Below are 19,338 nucleotides of genomic sequence, written 5' to 3' on the forward strand. Positions count from 1 at the left end.
ACCAAGACCTCTCCCAAGAGTGGCCTCGGCTAGGCTGCTTCGGGAGGGCGGAGATCTCAAGGCAAGGGCTGCCTCGGGAGGAGGCAGTGACGCAAGCCATGACGAACCATGCCAGCGGGCGCCAGCATGTGCCAGCGGGCGCAGTTTCCATATCAGTGCAAAGGAGACCGCATAGGCGGAGGTTCTCGAGGGGCCAGGCAAAGGTTTAGCCTTTGATGCAACAAGACCGAAGACCGCTAGGACGGCAGGAAGGATGTCATCGTCGAGCCCACCACCGCGTCACCGCCTGCCCTCTTTGCAGGCAAAGTCCACCTTTTGTCAGGATAGGAGCGTCCTTGTGTTGCCGCTCAAATGGACGTTGTGGGATTCCCTTCCCGCCTAAACATTTCGAGGGAAGAGGACCCCGGCCATCTATATAAGTAGCTAGGGCTCCTAGCATAGAGAAGGGGGACCAACCCATTGGGACTTAGCATAGCAAAGGAGAAAGAACATCCGCATCCTCACCCCTCTTGAGCTGGCCTCCTGAGCTCAGGAAACCACTGTATTTGTTCATACTCGAGCCCTCGTGAGGCCAATCCACTAAAGCAGGATGTAGGGTTTTACACCGCAAGGTGGCCTGAACCTGGGTAAACTCTTGTGTGCTCTACTTGTTTGCTTGCTTGCATTCCATTCCCACCACTAGGAGAAGAGCGAGGCGCTAGGTAGACGTGTAGTGGGAGAGATCTTCGGCACGCCCCTGTGTTCGAATCTTGAGGGTTTTGCGGAGCCCGAAATCCGACTTTTGGCGCACCAGGTAGGGGGCGTGTCGAAATCTCGCCTCCCCTCTTCTGCCCTACGTCGCCATGGTAACACCTGACTGTTGCATCCGCGTGGAGGCTGGGGCCATTCCCGTTGCCCGGGCGGCGTCGGCGGACCACGCCGCTCATGGGCGCTTCGTCCCCCATGTCGACGACCCCATCACCGGCCGGACCACTAGGGAGGGCCCCGCTACGCCACTCCCACTTCCCCTGGCCTCGCCGGTGGAGGTTCTAACGGCCCAGGAGATGCTCCGATACCGGCCGCCTGCGGCGGGACTTGACGCTTGGGTGGCTCGCCCCGGCGAGCTGCTGGACGCTGCCGGCAGGGCGTCACCGTGCCATGGGGTCGCCTGCATCATCGGAGGATCCCAGGAGCCGGCGTTGGCCCGTCACGCTAAATCACACCTTCGACGGCTGGGGGCTGCCGCTCGGCCGCAGGAGGCCCCTCGGGAGCTAGGCGCGTAGGGGCACGCCATCGTCTTCGGCCCCGGCGACCGCACTAGAGCTACAACCGGCACATGCACCCTCCCCATAGTATGTACCCCCACCATCTGTGGGGTGGCCGTCACAAGGACCCTTGTAGACAGCGGCGCCGGGCTCAGCAGCCTCTCTGCGGAGGCCTTTGGTCGTCTGCCGCTGGCCTACGGGCGGCTCCTCCCCACCAAACCCTTCTCGGGGGTCGCGGGCTCGGCCATCCCACTCGGGCAGGTCCGCCTCCCCGTCACCTTCGGGACACACGCCAATTACCGGACCGAGCTCATCAACCTCGACGTCGCGCCTATCCACCTACCCTACAACGCCATCCTCAGTCTCCCGGCCCTGGCCAAGTTCATGGCGGCGACTCACCCGGGCTACAACAACGTCAAGATGCCCGAGAGCAGTGGCACCATCACCATCAAAGGAGACACCAAGGCCGCTCTTCAGGTCCTCGAGCACGCTTCCCGAGCCGCTGCCGCGGCTCGTCCAAGCGCAGAGGGGGCTCCGGAGGCCGCCGAAGCCGCTCCAGCCAAAAAGAAACAGCTCTTCTCTCAGGATCGTGCTGAGACCAAGCAGGTACCCATCGATGAGGGAGACGCGAGCTTCACTTACACCATCGGTGCGAGCCTGCTTCCAGAGCAAGAGGAGGCGTTGGTGGCCTTCCTCAGGGCGAACAAGGACGTGTTCGCATGGACGGCGACCGACCTGGTCGGGGTGCCTAGGCACGTCATCGAACACCACCTCACGGTGTGACCGAACGCACGACCTATCAAGCAAAAGGCGCGGCGGCAGGCTCTGGAAAAGCAGGCCCTCATCGTCCAGGAGGTCTGGAAGCTGGAAGAAGCAGGCGTTATCCAGGAGGTGCGCCACCCAGAATGGTTGGCCAACCCCGCCATCGTCCCGAAGAAAGGAGGCAAAGAGCGCATGTGCGGCGACTTCACGAGCCTCAACAAGTTCTGCCCTCAGGACCCGTTCCCTCTCCCTCGCATCGACCAGATCGTGGACTCAACGGCCGAGTGCGACCTGCTTTGCTTCCTCGACGCCTTCTCGGGCTACCAAAAGATCAAAATGGTAGTACAAGACGTAGAGAAGACGTCGTTCCTAACCCCATGCGGGACCTATTGCTACATCTGCATGCCTTTCGGGCTGAGGAACTCAGGCGCCACCTTCCAGCGGCTGATGTACATCACCCTCGGCCCTCAGCTCGGGAGGAACGCAGAGGCCTACGTCGACGACATCGTGGTCAAGTCCAAGGAGGCCAAGACCCTTATCGGGGACTTGGAGGAAACGTTTGCCAACCTATGCAAGGTGAACTTATGCCTCAACCCGGAAAAATGTGTCTTTGGGGTCCCCTCGGGCAAGCTGCTGGGATTCCTGGTCTCGCACCGGGGCATTGAAGCCAACCCGGAGAAGGTCAAAGCCATCGAGAGAATGAAGCCGCCCACGACCCTGAAGCAAATGCAGAAACTTGCGTGATGCATGACGTCCTTGGGGCATTTCATCTCGAAGCTCGGCGAGCGCACCCTCCCCTTCTTCAAGCCCGTGAAGAGGAAGGGGCCTTTTGAGTGGACTCCGGAGGCCGATGCTGCCTTCCAAGAACTCAAGAAGTACCTCACCAGCCCACCGGTTATGGTGGCGCCAAGGCCTCAGGAGCCCTTGATCCTTTATCTCGCCGCTACGCCTCACTCCGCCAGCGCGGTGCTGGTAGTGGCATGAGAGGAAAGGGTCAGGGGCCAGAGCTCACGGAACGACCCGAGGCCCTCTGAAACTCCGCTGACTCATGACACAACCTCCGGAGCCGACACGGCCGCAACGTCTGCCGACCCTGCCGGCCTATGTAAAGCTCCTGAGTCATCAGAAGCGCCTGAGGATCCTGCATCACCAACCCCCATGGAGCATCCCGTGTACTTCGTCAGCACCGTGCTCCGCGACGCTCGCTCGTGCTACCCCATGCCCCAGAAGCTGCTACTGGCGCTCCTTGTAGCTTCCAGGAAGCTGTGCCACTATTGTCAAGGCCATCCCATCAAGGTCATCTCAGCCTACCCCCTGGAGAAGGTACTCTGGGGCCCGAACGTCGTCGGCAGGGTTGCTCAGTGGAACATCGAGCTGCAGGCGTTCCAGCTGGAGTTCAGCACCATGCGGGTCATCAAGGGGGCAACGCTGGCTGATTTCGTGGCAGAGTGGACCGACGCTCCGGACCAGGGGGCGGGCGAGGACCGCTCGCTGGCCCCGGGCGATGAAACTCCGGACGGATGGGTGGTATATTTTGATGGTGCCTTCTCGCGCCTCGGCGCGGGGGCTGGCGCCGTGTTGGTATCACCCACTCAGGACAAGCTCCGCTACGGTGTGCAACTTTGCATCCAGCGTGGCGAAAAGGTCTCCAACAACATCGTAGAGTACGTGGGCCTAATCGCCGGGCTCAAGGCCGCGGCCGCACTAGGGGTGAAGCGTCTCACCATCAAAGGCGACTCACAGCTCCTCATCAACTTCTCTAACAAAGAGTACAAGCCCAAGGACGAACAGATGGAAGCGTATCTGGAGGAGGTGCGCAAGATGGAGAAGCGGTTCCTAGGGCTGGAGCGGCATCACGTGCCGAGGGGCACGAATAAGGAAGCAGACGACATTGCTAAGCGGGCCTCCCGACGAGAGCCGCAGGAACCAGGTGTCTTCAAGGAGCGATTGCTCAGGCCGTCGGCAGCACCACCTACCCCAGAGCTGGCATCCACGCATGAGGGGCTGCCAGCGGCTCCCAAGGTCGGCGCACCACCCTGTGGACCGCCCTCCGGAGCCCGCCTGCTGCTCGCCGCCGAACTTGAGGAAGATTGCTTGACTGAGGAACTCAAGGCATACCTACTGCACGGCACCTTTCTCAGACCCTGTTTTTCATGCCACTACACTTAAGCTAACAATCATGATAAAATGTGGTTTCACAAAAACTTTTTAGTGTTTTGGACCTTGCCTTGATTGGATTTTGTTTGTTGTTTGCAAGTGCTCTAAAAATCAAATAAATCCTCCAACTCTTATACTCCTTCTCCTTGATCCAAAACCTTGCCCAATGATCATGCCATGTGTGTAGGACACAAAAACAATTTCTTGCAAAAATATTTTGGCCAAAAAGAATTTTATAAATTAGGTTTTCCAAAAACCCCTAAATTGAGACTTGAACTACAAGTACTTAATTAAGGGTGTGAAAAATCTTTCAAAAAGTATATTTGAAACCTATTAGGTATAGGGCTCCCATAAACCACAAAAATACAATTTTAAAAGTTATTTTCCTATTTTATTTAAAGGCTTTTTCTTAAGGCCAGAAATGGTATTTAATACGTTAAAATTATTTTAATGCATTAAAAATATTTGGGAAAAACCTAGGGAAACTCAGTGGACATATATTATCCATATATAAGAGTTTCAACACATGGTCATGTTCAAAATATGGGTCAAATCCCTCAAAAACCCTTTCTGGATATTTTCAAGCTTTTGAAATATTTACAAAGGAAATATTCCCCAAAAATTGCAAGAAAATTCTAGAATGTCACATGTGACATGTTTGATGATCTGGCCAAGTATCATGTCATGAAGAATAGTATAACCCCATGAAATCTCCTCAAAACCATTTCTGTCCATTTTGAGGTTTGAGCAACTTTACATTGCGAAACATGTCCAAATGTTCTCAAACCTTGTGAACATGCTCAAATGGTCTAATTATTAATCTAGACCAAATGGCACAAGTTGGAGAGAATGTTATCTTGCTCAAAGGGCCCCAAAACCCTTCCTGTCTAGAACCAAATTTGAACAACTCTACATTGGCAACTTTCTCCTTTTGATCTCAACTTTCGTGGACATGTTCATAACCTAAAATGATGACACTACACTAAGTGTTGCATCAAGGAGAATAGATTTGCGTGACTAAATCTTGGAAAGTCCATTTCTGCTGATTTCTAGGGTTTACAAAAGTTGCATTGACAACTTTTCCCAAATGAACTCAATCTTGGTGGAACCTCTTGTTTTCTCAGGCCATTTGACCCTGTCAAGCCTCATGACAAGGGAAGTCCATTTTCTTGCCCAAACCTACATCAAACACCTTCTGGCGGAAATTTAAAATGCATGTTTTGTACACTTTCCACTAATCTCCATGAGCTCAACTTTTTCCTACAGCCTCATCTGCTCCTCCTCTACCTCCTGCATGCTTAGCTGCCCGAGGAGCAATGATTAAGGGGGGCAGAGACCCATTTTTCCTCTCTGGACAAGCCCATTTCTCTCCCTTTCTCACCTCACTCCAGTGGCCAGCAGGGCATCCAATGTCCCTCCCCTCTTCTTTACTCCCTCCTAGAGCTACCAGACATTAATGGCCGCGCCCACAAGGCATATAAAACGCCATGGCATGCCATTTGCACGCTCTGGAGCGCGCTTCAGTGTGCTCTAGCACTGTAGCCGCCCCCTTCCAACCACCTCCGGCCAACTCGGGCCTCCCCAGCACGCCCGACGATGCGCCTCGGTGTCCACAGCACGGCAGTTGGTCGGCCGCCTCCTCCTTCTCCCTCCTCCTGCCCTTGCTCGCACGCGCGCCGGTCGCCCGAGTGCACCAGTGAGCAAGCTCACACGCGCGGTGCCCCTGGCCCCCTTCTCTCTCTATCTTCTCTCCCCTAGCTCTAGACCGAATCCAGGAACACCCCAGACACACCGCGACGAGCTCCCGTGACCTATGGCGAAGGCAACGAGCTCGCCGGCGCATGAGTGCTCGGTGGACCGTCGCCCGCCTGTTTAAAGGCCACCCGGAGCACTATCTCGTCTCCAACTGCCCTCTGGACCCCCCGGACCGCGCCATTCTTCCTCCCGTGCCCCCCATCCACCTCCAAGGCCGAAGCCGAGCCGCCGTCCATCACCAAAATTCGCGCCGTCCCGACTCCCTCCTCTCCCTATAACCGCATCACAGGACCCCCCCCCCCAGAACCTGAGGAGCTCGACCGCACCCTTCTTTATACTCCGGCGAGCCGCTAGGCCATGGCCACTCTCGCCCGACGCCACCGTCCGCTGTGGGCGAAGCCCTGCTCCCGTCCGGTGACGCAGGCACCCATGGTGGGGTCTCCCTGGTTCGTCTCTCTCCGCTGAGCACGCCGGTGGGTGGATCATCGCCGGAGACGCCCTATAGCACCGGCAGCCGGTGTCGAACGCCTCCTCTGTCGCCCTTCGCGCCCGTGCAGGAGGTTGAGGACGAACCTGCAGGCGGGGCCCGCTCGTCAGTGGCCCAACCACCGGGCCACGCTGGCTAGTGGAGGCGGGTTCGACGTCTCCCACGTCCCCGCAGCGAAGGTGCACTCCGCGTGGGCGCCTTCGACGTTGCCCTATCGCCCGCGTGGCTGAGTTGCTGGGCCGGCCCAGTGGCGCCCTACCGTTTAGCCTCACCCAGTGCACGGTGTTGCTGCCCAAATCCAGCCCGTTTGGGTAAAAACCTTTTCCCTTTCCTTTTCTGTACAATTTTTGAAATCCATAAATAGTTCAAATTAACTCCAAATTTGATGATTCAAATTTCTAGTAGCTCATAAATTCATGATCTATCACATGGTGTTGTTTGCACATTTTCCAAGAAACATTTCCTTCACAAATATTTATGACATCCCCTTTTTCTATTTCTGTGATAAACTTTAGAAAATCACAGAGAGCTCAAAATTGATCCAAATGCCATGATTCAAATTCCTAGATGCTTCTAAGTTCATAACTTAGTTTATGAACATTTTTCTCAATACTTTCTGTACCACACAAAATAATGAGCCATTTCTTCATATTTGTCAACTTTGTAGATTCATAGGAAAATCATTTGAACTCTAAATCCAGTGAAACCAACTCCTAGATGCTTCTAAAATCATGGTTTGTTAAATGGGTGCCTTTGCTCATTTTTCAAAAATATGTTCTCTACACTTCTTGCAAATCCATAAACCCCTTGATTCCATCGTATCAAAATGTTTAGAAATATACACTGACCAAATTCCAATGAAACCACTCTGGTTAATTTTCATATAACCAGAGATGTCCTAGAAAAGTCAAATCAATATTTTTAGGGCACTTTTATTTTCTGCCTTGTTGTGTTGCTTATTATGGTTGCTTTCGACGATAGTTGACGAAGTAGACGAAATGCTCGGAGTTGGACCAGAGATATTTGAAGACCTCGAAGACTTTGTTAAAACATGCAAGCAACCCTTTGACCATGTCTATGAAACCCTTTTTATGCATGACATATAGCATCATATTGTTGTTGCAACGGAATCATGATGAGGTGGAACCACTTTGATGGTTTGCCTCCGTTACTTCCTCGTTGATACTTGCATTGTGCATGACCCTACCTCCTTATGAGACGGGAATATGCATGGTGATGGAGACATAGTATTTTCAAAAGACTTTTTGAAAACCCCATCGGGTGACACTTATGCCCGGGGGAGATGATGAGTTGGGTAGCCACTTGATGATGAAGTGGTGTACCGAGGCAAGTGTGTGTTGTTTTCAAAACGGATTGGTTTATGTTGCGACCGTTATTCCAACCTTACATGCGCAACCACTCTACCCTTATATGGGAAAGGGCATTATTGATTACCTAGGCTGATACTAGCTTGGAGCCCGCATTACTAGTGACAGGGGAGAGTTGGTGCTCTCTCTCGGGATGGGGTCGTGCCAGGTAGGGCGGCCAAGAACATTTTTATGGGGCACCGAACACACCGTTGGTACCCCGTGCCAGTGGTATGTGATGAATATGGGAGCGAGGCTCCACAATTTTAAGTTGTGAAATGTTGGGCACGGGGGTTACTACCAATCGAGTGGACTCCATGTTAGTGTCGTCTAGGGAAAGATAGTGATCGGGTGCTTACCCCGGGTACTTGAGGTACCGCGGGTCGTGGATGACACGGAAGTTCCCCGGATCTTGTGGGTAAAGTGTGCAACCTCTGCAGAGTGTAAAACTATTCGAATAGCCGTGTCCACGGTCAAGGACAGTTGGGTAACCGCTCTTGGGCTACGTCCACATGTTTACAAACCAGTGTATGTGTTTGGATAAGTGGGAAGAACTACTTGGGTCAAGTCAAAGGACTTGACATGATTGAGTTGGGTTGATGCCCACTCTATTTATGTTGATATCTGTAACATGTCCTCATGGTTACTTGAATTCTCCTGATGCATGTCATACAAGTTGTTGAACATGTCATTGCACTCAAAATTAGCTTTCTACAAAAATATACTTATATCATGCATTGTTGTATCTTGAACCAAAACATGGGTTGCTTGCGTGTACATTCAAAGTACTCATTGGCTTGCCACTGTTTATTTAATTGGCCAGGCATGGAAGCACAGGAGTTCGAAGAAGAGTTCTTTGGAGACGAACATGCGAACTAGGACGTTTCCCAGTCAGAATGCCTATAGGGTTAAGGAAGTTGGCATGGGTCCAAGTTGTTATTGAAGATTTCCGTTGCGATGATACACTCAAGACTTGATCATAATGCTCCTACTTGTGTAAAATGGTATGTATGGATGTAAGACTCTTGTTATTCAGCTCTTGTGTGTTCAGTGAGCATTGATCTCTGGGATCATTGTACACGTGCATTCGGTGATCTCGACTTATGAGTCGGGGTCCCCACAACCTTGCCGGAGAAGGAGGAAGGCGCGGAACGCATGGCTCGGTAGGCCTCGGCCTACTTCATCCAAGACAGTGAGCTCTACAGCAGGCACCCTAATGGCGTCTCGCTAAAATGCATCTCGAGGAGGCAAGGACAAGAGCTGCTGGCCGACATCCATGGAGGGGATTGTGGCCATCATTCGTCGTCCCGCACCCTCGTGGGCAAGGTCTTTCGCAGCGGCTTCTACTGGCCCACAGCATTGGACGACGCCACGGAGCTCGTGCGAGCCTGTGAGGCATGCCAGTTCCATGCCAAGCAAATCCATCAGCCAGCGCAAGATATTCGGACCATCCCACTCTCCTGGCCCTTCGCGTTCTGGGGGCTGGACATCCTGGGACCGTTCCCCCGAGTGGCGGGGGGCTACCGCTTCCTCTATGTCGCCATCGACAAGTTCACCAAGTGGGCCAAGGTGGAGCCGGTGCGCACGGTTCCTGCAGTATCGGCAGTCAAGGTCATCAAGGGCCTCGTGACCCGCTTTGGCGTCCCCAACCACATCATCACGGATAACGGTTCGCAGTTCACGAGCAATCTCTTCAGATCATGTTGTGCTATCCTTGGAATGCAGATCTGCTATGCCTCAGTGGCCCACCCCAGGAGCAATGGGCAGGCCGAACGCGCCAACGCAGAGGTCCTGCGCGGCCTCAAGATGCGCAACTTCAAGAAAAAGCTCGAGGCCTGCGGCAGGGGCTGGATCAACGAGCTCCAGTCCGTGATGTGGTCAATCCGCACCACCGCAACCAAACCTACGGGAGAAACCCCGTTCTTTCTCGTTTATGGTGCGGAGGCGGTCCTCCCTCACGAGGTCAAGCGTCGCTCCCCATGGGTCTTGGCTTTCCATGAGGAACGCCAGGACGCCGCCTAGCGGATGGACCTCGTGCTCGGCGAGGTGGGCCGCCGCCGAGTTGCGCTCAGGGCAGCGCGATATCAGCAGGCGCTGCAGCGGTATCATTGCCACAACGTCCGCTCGAGAACATTGGAAGTTGGTGACATGGTCCTAAGGCGGGTCCTCTCCATGGAAGGGATACACAAGCTCTCGCCTATGTGGGAGGGCCTGTTCAGAATCGCCCGTGTCTCTAGGCCTGGCGCTGTGCGCCTGGAGACGCAGGATGGGATACTCATCCAAAATTCCTTGAACATTCAGCACCTCAGGCGGTTCTATCCATAATCAAGGCTCCGTGCCCATGAAGACAATCAAGGCTTTGTGCCCGTGAAGGTCTCCGCTCATGACACTCTCACGTAATAATGAGTTGGGGCTGTACGCGCCTCGAAGTCTCCTGTGCGTTGCCTACGGACCCTCAGATCGGGCTCCCACCCACGTCCCAGTGGCAGTCCTTAGCTCCGTGCTGGGAAGAAGATGTAGCTAGGGGTCGGACGCGACCTTTTTCCTTTTTTCGCCTTGGTGTTTGGCTGTCAGCCTTTTCGACTTCCTTGGCTGTCAGCCCTTCCTCTACCCCATGCTATGAAGTTTTTCGAGTTCATTGTAGTTTGCTTTGGTTTCGCTCGTTTTTCTCGCAATGTTCTCAAGTTCAATTCTTTGGGCCGGGCTGCACCGCTTATCCTCCCTCACGCGCCTCGCGCGTGGGGGCTGGGATACGGCCGGTCTCAGCTCTCGGCTACCGTGACCTGACGACCTCACCTTGCCAAGCCTGCCCAGGCTCTGGCGTCAGGCTCTTCATCCCTCATGACTTACTTCGCCAAGCCTGCTCAGGCCTTGGCATATCAGTACTCGCTCCGCGCTCTCAAGTGAGCTCAAGGGCGCAAGCCCTCCTCAACTCACTAGGGCTCATCTATGCTCGGGGGCTTCGAGTCCGGCGGTCCTCATGACTCGCCTGGGGTCTCGTGACATCAGGAGGCCACCCTCCTCAGGACTTCGTCTCACGACGAGCGCAGTGCACAAGCTTAGTAATTTCATCCAGAACGAAAATAAACAGCAGACTTCCATTTCATGCATACATGCCATTATTCATTACACGCCCACCCGAGGTAGCTTAAACCAAATACAAGAAGGAAATGAAGAAAATAAAAAACAAGGGACATGTGGGTTCGGAGCTTGAGGATCGGCGTAGTCAGCACCTCAACCAAGACGGAGCCCTACTCCCCGCGCTTCACCGAAGAGCGGCGGCGCGAGGGCCCCTCCTCCTCGGCGAGCCGGGCACGGCGGAGCGGCCGCCCAAGATAGCCGCCGCTGCTGGAGGAGCTACTGCTGCCACAGAGGGGGGACCCGCGGAGCCTGCCGAGGCCGAGCTCGTCTTCAGAGGGAGACCTGCTCCTCAAGACGCCGTCGCCACCCTCCTCGTCGTCGTCCTCCTATGGGCAAAACCCAAGGCGCCTTCCTCCCTCCGAGAAGGCCTTGAAGAGCACCAATGACACCCCATCGTACTTGAAGTGGAGGGTGCACTTTCCCCGCAGCCGGCACGCACGGGCGAAGGATTGCCAGCCACAACCAAGGAACACGTCGCCTGAAGCGAGGACCTCGACCCCCACGCTAAAGGCTCCGCTACAGCACCCGTCGGCCTGCAGCCAAACGTCGTCGGGCCCTCCTTCCGGCGGTTCGGTGCGGAACCAGCGGGGAAGCCGGAGCCACATGCTGCCGGGCTTCTCCACCCACATCACGAATTCGAACGCCGCGTCGGAGGAGTGGAGTTGCCGGCGCGGGGTACAGATAGGCGCCGGTCGCCCCCCTGCGCCACCTCGACCACCGCGGCCACGGCCGCTCCCACCGAGAGGAGAGACTCCACGCCTCTCGCCGGCGACCCCGTAGGAGCCCGAGAAGCCGCGCCCGCTTCCCCGAGGAACCGTCACGGCTGTGCCGGCATGCTTGCGGGGAAGAGGACAAAGGAAGGAGAGACCAGCTCCTTCACACCATGAAGATCTTGGTGGCGAAAGGGAACAAAGGAAGGAGAGAAGATGGTGGTGCTGGCTTGAAAATGGCCCGAGGGCTCCCCCGGGCCTCATTTATAGGGTGATGAAGGCCAACCATCGATTGGTCATGGCCATGATGGCCGTGTCGCCCGCGCCAGGGAGTCGTCTAGTCATAGAGTTACCGAGGCTGCGTGGGGAGTGGAGTCGCCATGTCCCATCCAACCATCACGCGCCAGTCTGGCCCGCAGTCCTTGGGGCCCGTGGCGCTCCGTCCTCGACTAGGCTTCGCCCAGAAGCCAACTCCGCGCACGCCTTGAGCCCGGGTGCTACTGTCGGTGTACTGGGAACCAGGGTACCCAGACTTGCCTGTCTGCGGCCCATGTCGCATTCCTAGTACAGCCTAGTAGGGCCCAGCCGATCGACCAGCTGCTCAAGACCCTCGCGAGGGGGCCAGCCATCACGAGAAGAACGACCAAGACCTCCTCAGGGAGTGGCCTCACCTGGGCTGCTCCGGAGGGGCAACCGAGACCTCTCCCAAGAGTGGCCTCGGCTAGGCTGCTTCAGGAGGGCGGAGATCTCAAGGCAAGGGCTGCTCGGGAGGAGGTAGTGATGCAAGCCATGACGAACCGTGCTAGCGGGCGCCAGCGTGTGCCAGCGGGCGCAGTTTCCATATCGGTGCAAAGGAGACCGCACAGGCGCAGGTTCCCGAGGGTCCAGGCAAAGGTTTCCCCTTTGGTGCAACAAGACCGAAGACCGCAAGGACGACGGGAAGGATGTCATCACCGAGCCCACCACCGCGTCACCGCCTTCCCTCTTTGCAAGCGAATACCACCTTTTGTCAGGATAGGAGCGTCCTTGTGTTCCTGCTCAAATGGCCGTTGTGGGATTCCCTTCCCGCCTAAACATTTCAGGGGAAGAGGACCCCGGCCTTGTATATAAGTAGCTATGGCTCCTAGCATAGAGAATGGGGGACCAACCCATTTGGACTTAGCATAGCAAAGGAGCAAGAACATCCGCTTCCTCACCCCTCTTGAGCTTTCCTCCTGAGCTCAGGAAACCACTGTATTTGTTCATACTCGAGCCCTCGCGAGGCCAATCCACTAAAGCAGGATGTAGGGTTTTACACCGCAAGGTGGCCTGAACCTGGGTAAACTCTTGTGTGCTCTACTTGTTTGCTTGCTTGCATTCCATTCCCACCTCCAGGAGAAGAGCAAGGCACTAGGTGGATGTGTAGTGGGAGAGATCTTCGTCACGCCCCTGTGTTCGAATCTTAAGGGCTTTGCGGAGCCCGAAATCCGACAATGATGTTGGTATATTTTTGTTCATAGAAAAAAAAGAACTTTTGCAAACAGTAACTGATCCTCACTCTCTTTTTTGTTTCATTGTCATTGCGATTGTGTTTTCCTTTCAGTGGTCTCCTAGTATTCGTTAGTTTGATGATGGACCAAGGAGAACCAGGCAAAAATCTGCTGATATTGGAGCAGACGCGGGAGGCTGATCCCCACGAGACAAAGAGCTCCAAGAAGATGGAGGCAACCACCGAGCCGACCCCAGATATGCTCACGGCCACTACTTAGATGGTCAACGCCCCGTTTGAGGTTACAGCCCCTGTGGCACTATAGGAGCAGTTTTCCCCCTTCGAGGATGTGCCCCCCCCCGCTGAGCTGCCCAAGATGATTTCCTTCTTTGCCGATCTCGATTGTGGTTTTTCATCTAAGTATGTGGTGATTTTTTTTAGAAAAGGAAGTATGTGGTGATTAATAATGCAAAATTTTATTAGCTTCAATGCCATGCTATACATAGTGGTTTAAATAACTTGTGTTTCTTATACTGAAAAGTAATTCAGAATTTGTTTCTGTTTCAATTAGAGCCCTGATGCGGACAAGGATTGTGTGGTTGTACATGTCACTCTCTATGAGGCGGACGAACTGAATATACGCACTGGGAAAACAGAGTTCGTAGGCTGTTGGATCCTGGAAGCCATTTGCGGTTATACCAATGAAGAGTTGTATTCCAGCCTCACTGTTGTCAGGCGTGTTGTCCAGGGTGTACTAAAGCACAAGAAGTTCAAAGCTACTCCTTCGTTTGTGAGGCATACTGTTCTTGTCAAGCTTACGCAGGAAGATGACGTGGCATGCCTCCACAAACAAGTTTATCAGTGGCAAGGCCACAAGGTTGTCTTCATGAAGGTTCACAGGATTGAGCTGCTGCAGGACGTCCTCGATGATGTTCATGGCAAGGTCCACCTTGTGTCCAGCCCAAATTAGATCGAGGCATGAAATAGTTGCCCCAGCTAGTGTTTAATAGTAGCTTGGATTGTGTATAATTATCCGAACCGTGCCTGTTATCGACCCCTTTGGGGCTAGTACTCTGTTTGAATCCGTCTATGGGAACTGCTGCTACTTTTGTGTGCCCATGAATCATGTGATAACCATCGTAATTGTTGCCGAAACAGATGCGTCCTCACTAGTTTTTCCATGAATATGGCATGGTAAGACATAAGTTGTTACGGTTTATGATACGAGCAGTGTGTGTTTTGATGAAATAGAGCACTCGTTCGAGAACCGTGCACCGACGTATACATAAGTACCTTTAAACACTGTTGGTGCTACCCCACTTGTAAGCAGTTGCGCAAAACACGGCACATTGGCTCAGCTCGCTTCAACACTAGGCTATCGACCAGCTAACAATCAACAATCTGCTGTCTGACATATAAGCATCTGTGTATCTTGTTACAGTGGTTCATGCACTTAATTGAGGCCACAATGTAATAAATTCCAAATGCTCACACACTAGTCCAGCGCTCATGTGGAACACTCACATTAAACTCGTCTTCATAAAAAACTTGAAAAGCATAAGTTAAGCAATTTTATACATCTGAATGATTCGTTGAACATAACAAACATATACTAGTTCATAGCAAAAGACAAAGTTGTGAGAAGGTTTACAAATCAGGAAAAAACAAGCAAGGCTTCTCTGAGCAAAGGGCCTCCCAGCAGGCTTAAATTTCCTGGAGTTCACTCTGGTTTTTTCTTGTTGCCACCATCCAGGGTTAGGTTCTCTCATTCCAGAATAACCAATTATAATAGTGGTCTCACCTAGAATGCTGAACTGAACCATGCAGTGTACTGACCAGCTGAAATGCTTGTGCATTCCACTAAATTTAAGCACCGCTATTTGCAAAAATAAGCAGACCACAATGCCTCTTGTCCGCGCACCTGTCCAAAAAACCACCGTGCAGCCGTGCCAGCTAGTCCTCAGTCCATGGATGAACTGGTAGAAAGTGCATTCCGGACTCAGATGCAGTTGTTTTCGCTCGTCCCTGCACTGCAATCAGGAAGTAAAATGTACGAATCAGCTTCTTTTAGATTGTTTTGGTCATTCTACCTTAGTTACAACCAATGTAGGGATACCTTGAGGACAGGAGGTTAGACGACGGCAACGAGGGATAGCCATCTCATTTTGCGTAGTTGTACTAAAACTGAGGTGTGTGCTTTTGATTGCGCGGATAGAAACGATACGGAGACAGACATCCTGAAATGATATGGAGACAAACATCCTTGTTTGCGCAAATACGAAATACGGTTATTTAAATAGTGACATATATTACTACTTTCCCTCGTTTCCTCTTAGAACCAAGTCCTAGATTCATGCTACAGCTTTCCCACTTTATTCCCGGTTTGAACCAACGCTTTGAGTCGACTGTATCAACTAGCTTTACTTCTAATAATAGTAGAAGTCTAGGTGGCTTTGGAACAGCGGACGGAAGTAGAAAAGGATCCACACGAAGGGATCTAGGGCAGTAGAGCAAGGCAGGTTTTGAAGGAATATATACCTGAGGGTAATCGGCATGTGGCAAAGACGTCGTCGGGAGGCCGCATCTTGGCCACAATATCGCAGGGAGGAAGAAGGGGTCAGAGGCCCTCCCGAGCCGGCGCTCTCTCGGAGAGAACGACACGGCCGCCGATCGGGACACGCGGGCAGCCGTTGGTCTCCTCCCTCGCCGTCGACGACAGTGTGAACGATGCACCTACACCCCTGCCCCGGTCGAGGTTGTCCGGCCGGATTTGTGACCAGCTGTGAGCTGAGAGAGAGTGTGGCCACCTATGTGTTGCTTAGATCTGGAGAGAATGAAGAGTGAACGAGAGGAACCCTAGTAAAGCAAGGGCTAAGGCTCCTGCTTTTATATATAGTGGAGTGATTTTGATGTACTAGCTTCAAAAAAATGCGCTCCTATGTTTAACCGCGAGTGGGTGTGAGAGAACTAGTACGTGCGTGCACCGCTTCTCTTCGTGAGAGTACAATATACTATGCCCAAAGAACGTTCGCCGCAAGAGTAATAGTATAACTATGTGACGTGTGAGCTAAAATAAAATGTGTGCACCGTCTTTTGTTTTATAGAAGTTTTGAGGGTAGGGTGTGAAGATCACATATGTGCGTGACATCTACCTACAGATAGACGGTGGGTGCGACGTGCGAGTCTGCAAGAGGACTCGGGAGAGTCGTGACTCGTGAGGGTGTGTGTGCGTGGGAGAGAGGGGGGCATGTATGAATGCAATGCATGTGTCCGTAAATCATTATCCGACAAACGCTCGCCACAAGCCTTTTCCTGACCAACGCCGTAAGAACCGTTAGATCGGCATCTGACAGTGTCAGTTTTGCCATGTCATTTAACAGAACAGCCACTCCTCCTACACACAAATCTTCCACGTGAGTGTTAGCAACTGTCGTATGCTCCCTCCGTTCTGAAATGCAGTGCATATAGATTTATTGAAAATTCAAACCTCGCAAACTTTTACCGAGTTTTTGTCTACCAAATTGCACATGTAGAATACCATGTATATATCATTTCATTCATCTTTGAGAGGTAACTATAAAGATGGTGAGGAGTCTACAAAGAAAGACTATCGTATCACCCGCAGCAATTTCAAGCATCCTTTAGTCTCGAGGAATATCATAGGAACTCTATATGATATGATTTTTATAGGATTTTTTCCTTTAGAGACAATTGGTTCATAGGAATAGATTCATATACTCCACATTTCAAAGTAAATAAACATGATATCATTTCTATAGCTTTAGAGCCACTTGGTTCATATGAATGGATTCCTATACTCCCTTAATTTCAAAGGAAAATAAACATTAGCGTATATTCAATAGAAAAGTCCCTATTATATGAACCAAATTATATCTCTTTTCTAATCCCTCCTCATAGGAATTGAGATACATGTCATTTCTAGATTCAATAGAAAAGTTCCTATGATGTGAACCAAATGACATCTCTTTTCCAATCCCTACTCATAGGAATTGAGATGCTCCGTGTCATCTCTTTCCCTACAACTTCCATGTATACATCTTCTATTCCTAAATAGATAGTACAACCCACTAGCAGCTTTTTCCCAAAACATGCAACTATGGCACAAGAACTATATAGTGTGCCAATAACTTTGAAAGATGGTCGCTGGATGAAGCTAACCCGACAATGCAGAGATAGGCAAATCCGAGCACTACTGGCCGTTGGATATCATCAACATTCCTCCAGATCTGCCACATGTACAATGTAGAAGACTCCATGGTTGAACTTAAGCATAATGCGAAAACCTCTAAACACAAGCACTTCTCCTTTCTTCTAGAATCTTCTGTATCATAATTGATTATTTTTTTATAAATGAATTGCCATTATCTATTTTTTACTTTATGATTTACAATGCACAACCCCATGCATCTTAACATTTTTATAAAACTAATTGATTTTCAATGAGATGAACTATAAGAACTAAACGAACATCTACATCATGCATATATGACTCAAAGCTTTATATACTATAGTGTGTATTTTTTTCATAATTTGGTTTCGAAATGTCATGCATTGAATACATGTGTACCTTACTAGTTTTGAGAAGAGTAGCCAATTTCACGCGGCCCCGGGTACATCAAGATGCAGGGCCCATGCATCATTGCCTTTCGGTCGAACCTACGTCCACAATTTTTTGTACATACTATATCTCCACTAGTCCCCGAACCCAAAATGCTGCCTCGTTCCCGTAAAACCAAGCGGCCCACACATATTTAAGGCGTCGACTGGAACCCGTTTACTATGACGTGGCCCCGCACGCCGTAATACTCCTACAAACCCTACCACTGCACTCATCATCGGTTTTCTTCAAGAGGACGAGGGAGAAGACGATTTGTAGTGGAGGCGCTTTCAAAAAAAGGATCTGTAGTGGAGACCCCTACCCTAGGGTGCCCTAGGTAGCTGCCGCACGCATCATTGTTTTCTCTTTTCTTTATGATCTTGCGCCCTAGAGTGAAATGATGGTTGCTTCATCCGTCCAGCTTAATGCGGGAAAGGTGGGGCTTTGTGATTTGACCCCTCATCGCTCATTTTCTACTACTGCGGCGCTACGACCGGGGTGCCTCCAATTCCAACCGTTGCTCCAAACTGTAATTTGGTGCTTCGCACGTGGAACAAGACGGTGGATGAGCCACATGTCGGCCAAAGGGGTCCTTTTAAGTTTGTCGCCATTTTGTGTGCGGACTAACCCTGCTTGAGTTGACACGCCAACATGACAGGAGTAGCCTACCACTTGGTTTTGCTCCTTGGTGAATCCCGACTATATTGATATAGAAAGATACGTGCTGAACTACCCTCTCCGTCTTGGTTTTTTTATATTTAGGCGTCTCGGTTTATAGGGCCTTCCCTTAGTTCTAGGTCATCCATTTGACTAACTAAATATGAGTTACTATGTCACAAAAAGTATATCATTGGATTCTTTAGCGGATGTAGTTGTATTTAAAAGTCGAGGGCAGGGCTTTTCCTGTGCGGTAGTCGGGGAGTTCCGCCTAGTCGGTTCGATAGAGACGCGAGAAGACGAGGGAGTAGGCTGCTGCAAACATAGGGCTGTGTGATTTGACAGCGAGTTACTGCTGGACAGGTGGGGCCTCGTGATTTGACTTGCCATTAACATTTTAACTGCGGCGCTATGACCGGCGTGATTCTCCCGATTCCTGACCACATCCATACAGGTGCCTCTTCCAGTGCTCCACCATGTAGTAGAGGTTGGCTCTTGCACGAGAGCCCACTTCTCCACTTTCTCCTAGCCTCTCTTTCCGCCACATATGCAAAAATGCCATGTAAAGCACACTATTGTACTTACTTTTACTTGCTCCTACAGGTGCTTAAGCTTGCCACATAGGCATAAAGTCTGATGTGGCAAGTTAATCAAGAAGAGAGAGACTAGTTTGGTGACCTAAGGAAGAAACAGTGCTAAGCACGTGTACGTAGGTGAAAAGACAATTTTGAGTCTATAGCTAATTAAATGAAGCAAACTTAGCAACACCATTTCATTGGAAGAGGTCACTCCTTGGCAAATGCAATAAATACTAGTACTCCCTGTGTCCCATAATATAAGAACGTTTTTGGCACTACACTAGTGTCAAAAACGTTCTTATATTATGGGACGAAGGGAGTACAAAGAAAGAGATAGAGAGGAGTAAAAAAATACACTTATAGCCAACCTTGTTGTAGTATGAGTGACTAAGTG

The 19,338-nt window shown here is 51.5% G+C and overlaps 1 protein-coding gene across 1 annotated transcript; it reads left to right on the forward strand.

Annotated features, from left to right (window-relative positions):
• Window positions 1-3,164: 3,164 nt before the first annotated feature.
• Window positions 3,165-4,175, forward strand: LOC147975709 (uncharacterized). The gene has a single exon (XM_087520548.1). It carries the CDS (start codon window positions 3,165-3,167, stop codon window positions 4,173-4,175), a length of 1,011 nt encoding a protein of 336 aa, XP_087376674.1.
• Window positions 4,176-19,338: the final 15,163 nt, after the last annotated feature.

Source organism: Triticum urartu, chromosome 4A (assembly GCF_056163025.1).
Source record: "Triticum urartu cultivar PI428250 chromosome 4A, HENAU_Tu73, whole genome shotgun sequence".
Taxonomy (NCBI): domain Eukaryota; kingdom Viridiplantae; phylum Streptophyta; class Magnoliopsida; order Poales; family Poaceae; genus Triticum; species Triticum urartu.